We start from the raw sequence: 1,831 nt of genomic DNA on the forward strand, positions 1-1,831 counted from the left end.
CGGCACACTCTGCACGCTCCGCTGTATGCTCTGCACGCTCCTCGGCACACTCTGCACGCTCCATTACATGCTCCGCGGCACACTCTGCACGCTCCATTACATGCTCCGCGGCACTCTCTGCACGCTCCATTACATGCTCCGCGGCACACTCTGCACGCTCCATTACATGCTCCGCGGTACTCTCTGCACGCTCCATTACATGCTCCGCAGCACTCTCTGCACGCTCCATTACATGCTCCGCGGTACTCTCTGCACGCTCCATTACATGCTCCGCGGCACTCTGCACGCTCCATTACATGCTCCGCGGTACTCTCTGCATGCTCCATTACATGCTCCGCGGTACTCTCTGCACGCTCCATTACATGCTCCGCGGTACTCTCTGCACGCTCCTATACATGCTCCGCGGTACTCTCTGCACGCTCCTATACATGCTCCGCGGTACTCTCTGCACGCTCCATTACATGCTCCGCGGCACTCTCTGCACGCTCCATTACATGCTCCGCGGCACACTCTGCACGCTCCATTGCATGCTCCGCCGCACACTCTGCACGCTCCATTGCATGCTCCGCCGCACACTCTGCACGCTCCATTGCATGCTCCGCCGCACACTCTGCACGCTCCATTGCATGCTCCGCCGCACACTCTGCACGCTCCATTGCATGCTCCGCGGCACTCTCTGCACGCTCCATTACATGCTCCGCGGCACTCTCTGCACGCTCCATTACATGCTCCGCGGCACTCTCTGCACGCTCCATTACATGCTCCGCGGCACTCTCTGCACGCTCCATTACATGCTCCGCGGCACACTCTGCACGCTCCATTGCATGCTCCGCGGCACTCTCTGCACGCTCCATTACATGCTCCGTGGCACTCTCTGCACGCTCCATTACATGCTCCGCGGCACTCTCTGCACGCTCCATTACATGCTCCGCGGCACTCTCTGCACGCTCAATTACATGCTCCGCGGCACTCTCTGCACGCTCAATTACATGCTCCGCGGCACTCTCTGCACGCTCCATTACATGCTCCGCGGCACTCTCTGCACGCTCCATTACATGCTCCGCGGTACTCTCTGCACGCTCCATTACATGCTCCGCGGCACTCTCTGCACGCTCCATTACATGCTCCGCGGCACTCTCTGCACGCTCCATTACATGCTCCGTGGCACTCTCTGCATGCTCCATTACATGCTCCGCGGCACTCTCTGCACGCTCCATTACATGCTCCGTGGCACTCTCTGCACGCTCCATTACATGCTCCGCGGCACTCTCTGCACGCTCCATTACATGCTCCGTGGCACTCTCTGCACGCTCCATTACATGCTCCGTGGCACTCTCTGCATGCTCCATTACATGCTCCGCGGCACTCTCTGCACGCTCCATTACATGCTCCGTGGCACTCTCTGCACGCTCCATTACATGCTCCGCGGCACTCTCTGCACGCTCCATTACATGCTCCGTGGCACTCTCTGCATGCTCCATTACATGCTCCGCGGCACACTCTGCACGCTCCATTACATGCTCCGTGGCACTCTCTGCACGCTCCATTACATGCTCCGCGGCACTCTGCACGCTCCATTACATGCTCCGCGGCACTCTCTGCACGCTCCATTACATGCTCCGTGGCACTCTCTGCATGCTCCGCGGCACTCTCTGCACGCTCCATTGCATGCTCCGCGGCACTCTCTGCACGCTCCATTACATGCTCCGCGGCACTCTCCATTACATGCTCCGCGGCACTCTCTGCACGCTCCATTGCATGCTCCGCGGCACTCTCTGCATGCTCCGCGGCACTCTCTGCACGCTCCATTACATGCTCCGCGGCACTCCCT

At 60.0% G+C, this 1,831-nt stretch overlaps 1 protein-coding gene across 1 annotated transcript; it reads right to left on the reverse strand.

Annotated features, from left to right (window-relative positions):
- Positions 1-422: 422 nt before the first annotated feature.
- On the reverse strand, positions 423-1,547 carry LOC138647465 (uncharacterized). The gene has a single exon (XM_069736469.1). It carries the CDS (start codon positions 1,545-1,547, stop codon positions 423-425), a length of 1,125 nt encoding a protein of 374 aa, XP_069592570.1.
- Positions 1,548-1,831: the final 284 nt, after the last annotated feature.

This window comes from Ranitomeya imitator, chromosome 8, assembly GCF_032444005.1.
Source record: "Ranitomeya imitator isolate aRanImi1 chromosome 8, aRanImi1.pri, whole genome shotgun sequence".
NCBI lineage: Eukaryota > Metazoa > Chordata > Amphibia > Anura > Dendrobatidae > Ranitomeya > Ranitomeya imitator.